Source organism: Salvelinus fontinalis, chromosome 15 (assembly GCF_029448725.1).
Source record: "Salvelinus fontinalis isolate EN_2023a chromosome 15, ASM2944872v1, whole genome shotgun sequence".
Classification (NCBI taxonomy): domain Eukaryota; kingdom Metazoa; phylum Chordata; class Actinopteri; order Salmoniformes; family Salmonidae; genus Salvelinus; species Salvelinus fontinalis.
This window is the reverse complement of record NC_074679.1, coordinates 15784825-15788893: the sequence shown is the minus strand read 5'-3', so window position 1 is coordinate 15788893 and position 4069 is coordinate 15784825. Positions and strand designations below refer to the sequence as shown.

The following is a 4069-nucleotide window of genomic DNA, read 5'->3' as shown; positions in this document are numbered from 1 at the left end:
AGCGTCTGCTAAATGACTTAAATGTAAATGTAAATATAGGGAGTAATATCTTCAATAATGCCAAGGATTTACATAAAATAGACTCAACCTGGTTTAGAAATCAAATAATGATTATTTCACCCCCCCCCCCCCCAAAAAAAAAGACCATGAAATTGCTCTGCATTTAAAGTTTATATTGTCTAGAATAGACAGTGTTCTCTAAAATAGTACAAATGCTGATATGCTTTTGTTTAATTTCTCTTAAATTCCACCTAACCAAATATAGAAATGAACCTGAAATAATGAAATATTCTACCGACTCAACGTCTTTGACATCGCGATATAACCTGATTCAAACGTTCAATTCAAAGTTCTTATTTAGCGTAAGATGTTCTCTCAACCTCTCCTTCAATTTGTTTTCTTGGGATATGGTTGTTTTAAAACGGTACTGGGATAAGAAATGGACTCGCAAAATTTTGAAAATATATTTATTGAATATGTCAATCAAAATATACAAACGTTTGATTTCACAAAGAGACTCTCATAAGAGCAATAAAGTAAGAAATATCGTTTAAATATAGAACTATACATCTATGAATTAAATATTTATACAGTAAGGGGTGGTGTGGTCCTCGGTCCCGTGTCTTGAGCGGTGTATACAGATGCCTGGTTCTGTGGTCCAAGAGCGGTCAGCGGTAGTCAGGGATCCCGTCTTTATCCACATCTTATCCGTCTGAGAAATCGATCTCCTCCGCCTCCTCCCCCAGACCTTGAGAACCAGGACTCTTCACTGGGGTGGCCAGGCCCAGTTTAACCAGCTTGTTCTGCTGTTGCTCCAGACTCTGCTTGCGCCATTTGATGCGTCGATTCTGGAACCACACTTTAACCTGAAAATAAGAAAAGGAATTTTGGTTGTAGGGATTTTTTTTTTTTTACGTTATAAACGTCAGAACCAATCATATTATCATTCTCATTCTTTAAAAAAAACTATTAAATTGGGGCTTTGCTTTGGTTCAAAGAAAGTTTGCAGTTTGAGTAGGAATCTGGTTTGTACCTGAGCCTCTGTGAGCTGCAGACCCGACGCCAGAAGGAACCTCTCCGAGCCAACCATGTACTGTTGGCGGGCGAACTCCTTCTCCAGACGGTCCAACTGCTCGTTGGTGAAGCTGGTGCGCATCCGCTTGGATTTCCCTCCCTTGTGTTTGAATGAGTGGGACATTGATAGACCTGTTTCTGTGAAGGAAAGAGATGGACAACAGTTTAAAACCCATGTCGGACTTTTCTTTAGGCCACTGTGTTTAGTTTGGATTATTGAATAAATTAGAATGGCACGTTAGATTGACATTTACCGTGTGCGTAAAAGGCCCCATGGCATGACGCGTGGTGGGAGAACGGTGGACAGCAGTAGACAGAGTATCCGGGTTGTGTGTGACTGTGCACCGGCGTGTGCATCATGTTGGGCGAGTAGAGGTACTGTGGCAGCGCTGAGCTCATCTGGGTCTGGAAGGGATGTAGTGGCGCTGTCGGTTGGTATTTGAGTCTACAGTGAATGGGACTCGTTCGGTCTATGTGTGTCTCCGACGGCTTGGCGAGCAGGGCGTCAATGGTGAAAGATTTCCCGCTGGCAGGCTTGGTCGCCGCTGCGCACTGGCTGCTGCTGCGCTGTGGATAGAGCGAAGCGTAATGGCGCATGGCGGAGTACCCGTACGCTCCCGCTCCTATTGGTCTGTTCGGTACTTGCATGCTGTCAGTCGTGATGGAAAAAGGAAAAGCGAAGAAAATAAAGTTAAAACGTATGTCCAAAGTAGGCTGTTTCTCCTGGTGCAGAGCGTAGAGTTGTACTGCTTCCAACTGAAACAGATTCCTCTTTATACCCTCCCCGAACCTCGAGGTGTCAACAGCCCCCCAGCGGGGCTTTGTCTTTCTAAGATGAGAGGAACGAGCATCCCGATAACCTATCCGATTCATTGATGGTGTAGTACAAGCTGGGACTGTCAAATACCCTAATAGGACAAGACTCTGGAAGCTCAAGCACTGTGGGGGGTGGGTAGGGGATCTCAGAGGGTTTAGTGGGATACAAATTCTTGCGTGGATCTGAGCTCCGAATGTAATCATTACCGCTGGGAAGGCCTTGATGTCACCAAATCATCTTATTTGGTCCCTTTTAAATCAAAGCTAGCCGACAGATGCTGCAAGCAGCGGAACAAATAGCTTCACAATTGGAGGGCGACTTTAAAAAAAAAGCTGTAACGTTAAAATCACATTGTAGACAAGTCTGCTGCTCAATAGGAATTATAGGTAACAATGTCAGGACTTTATTCAGGGCTTCGTTTTGATTGAAGAAAATTACGTTTTTCCTACGAGTTTGGAGAAAATTATCCGTTTAATTGTGTAGGTGCATTATATAGTTGTGTGATTTAGCCAATCACGCGTCTTTGTGCTTGTATAGGCCTATGATGAGCAATGGACTGAATCAAATAAAGGCCTACTAAAATCAAGAATAATTGACTTATTTTATAGCTATTTTCCTGAAACTATTCACTCTCATTTTTAAAGCTATTTTCCTGATAGTATTCAATCTCTCTCCTGAAGCTAATTATAATTACATAAAGACTGGTTGCTGTCCAAAGTGTGTCTTTTTACAGTTGTGGTGTCACCCTAAACTGGAATAACTAGTGGGGCATCGCACGGGGCGTCAGATTCAGCAGGTCGGGGGTGCGCTGACAGAGAGCCGCTGCTGGTTTACTAACACCCACGCCACTAATCGCAGTCAGTGCGTTCATCCACCACTTGATCTCTTCATTAAAACACAACACCGGTGACAGAGAGGTTTCTCTGCGTTGTGCGTCATTACCGTTAACTTGTGTATAACAGTTACCGCACAATTTAAAATATTCAAATATCATAAATGCTTTTATTACATCTTTCATTGTAGTGATGAAATTCATTGTAGTGATGACAAAATCCGTTATAGCCCACAATTTTAGAGGACACAATTGGGCTGGGTTGACAGGAAATGCGCAAGAGAGCAGCTCCCCATTATTGGTTGTTCATTAGAGACTTAAAAAGCCTCATGAAAAGCATCGCGGCTTCTTTAAAAGTAAGCGATTTTCATTCTTACACTACTTTAGGACAAAGCCTCCTCTTTCAACCTGGGATTATGACCCGCTCTGCAAACTCCACCAGCTTCATTTGGAAGCAGCTGAGAGCGTCACTGTGAGCTTTACATAACAGTTAAGACATATTTGAACAGTGAAGAGAACCGTTAGTCACTTTGACTTCAGAGCCATTGTATTAATTCTATGTAGCTGACACTATGATGCCTAATGAACAAGGCAAACAGCGGGTTTTTGTCGACTCGGCCTGAACAATGAAACGGTCTTCTGATGAGTCACCGGGCAGACCACCCACCCCAGCGTAGTTTTCACACTAGTAGGACCCAAAACATCTGGGCCACTGTTTACTTAACCTTCACGGGCCTGAGAAAGTAGCAGCAACTCCTCACACAGGCTTTTATCACAAATCACAATGATGTCAATGTCACTGAACTTCAGAATTGATCTTTAGTTAGACAGAGTAGACCGCAGTCCTGTCCACTCAACTGACGGGCAACTATAATCCCTCCAGCGGGGAGTCTGAGTGGGGACAGTGATGATTAGTATGGTCAAATGAAGATAATATATGATGTTGTTTGATGTGTAAAATGAGTAATGGTTCCTATAGGCTACTGCCAATTCAGAGAGGAGCTACCAAAGCAGTGATCAAGAGCAGCTCCTTGTGTATTGGAGCCAGACAGGAAATACACTCTGGCCCATTGTTCAAGAGACCTCTTTTCATAGTTATGGGCAGGGGAAGGCCTTAACCACCTGAACTCTGACAGCCTTAACCACCTAAACTCTGACACCCTTAATAAACTCTGACACCCTTAACCACCTAAACTCTGACAGCCTTAACCACCTGAACTCTGACACCCTTAATAAACTCTGACACCCTTAACCACCTAAACTCTGACACCCTTAATAAACTCTGACACCCTTAACCACCTAAACTCGGACACCCTTAACCACCTAATCTCTGACACCCTTAACCA

General features: G+C 43.3%; 1 protein-coding gene across 1 annotated transcript; it reads right to left on the bottom strand.

The window, feature by feature from the left end:
• Positions 1 to 584: 584 nt before the first annotated feature.
• Positions 585 to 1802, bottom strand: LOC129812140 (homeobox protein not2-like). The gene is made up of 3 exons (XM_055864063.1): positions 1329 to 1802; positions 1034 to 1212; positions 585 to 866 (listed from the first exon to the last, which is right to left on the bottom strand). Exons 1-3 carry the CDS (start codon positions 1720 to 1722, stop codon positions 705 to 707), a joined length of 735 nt encoding a protein of 244 aa, XP_055720038.1. The 5' UTR covers positions 1723 to 1802; the 3' UTR covers positions 585 to 704.
• Between the last annotated feature and the right edge of the window lie 2267 nt (positions 1803 to 4069).

Coding starts and splice junctions, on each gene's coding strand:
- LOC129812140 (XM_055864063.1), bottom strand. CDS start 1,722: ATGCAAGTACCGAACAGACCAATAGGAGCGGGAGCGTACGGGTACTCC. Junction 1,213..1,328: donor TGGGGCCTTTTACGCACACG/GTAAATGTCAAT, acceptor TTTCCTTCACAG/AAACAGGTCTATCAATGTCC. Junction 867..1,033: donor TGCAGCTCACAGAGGCTCAG/GTACAAACCAGA, acceptor TCTTATTTTCAG/GTTAAAGTGTGGTTCCAGAA.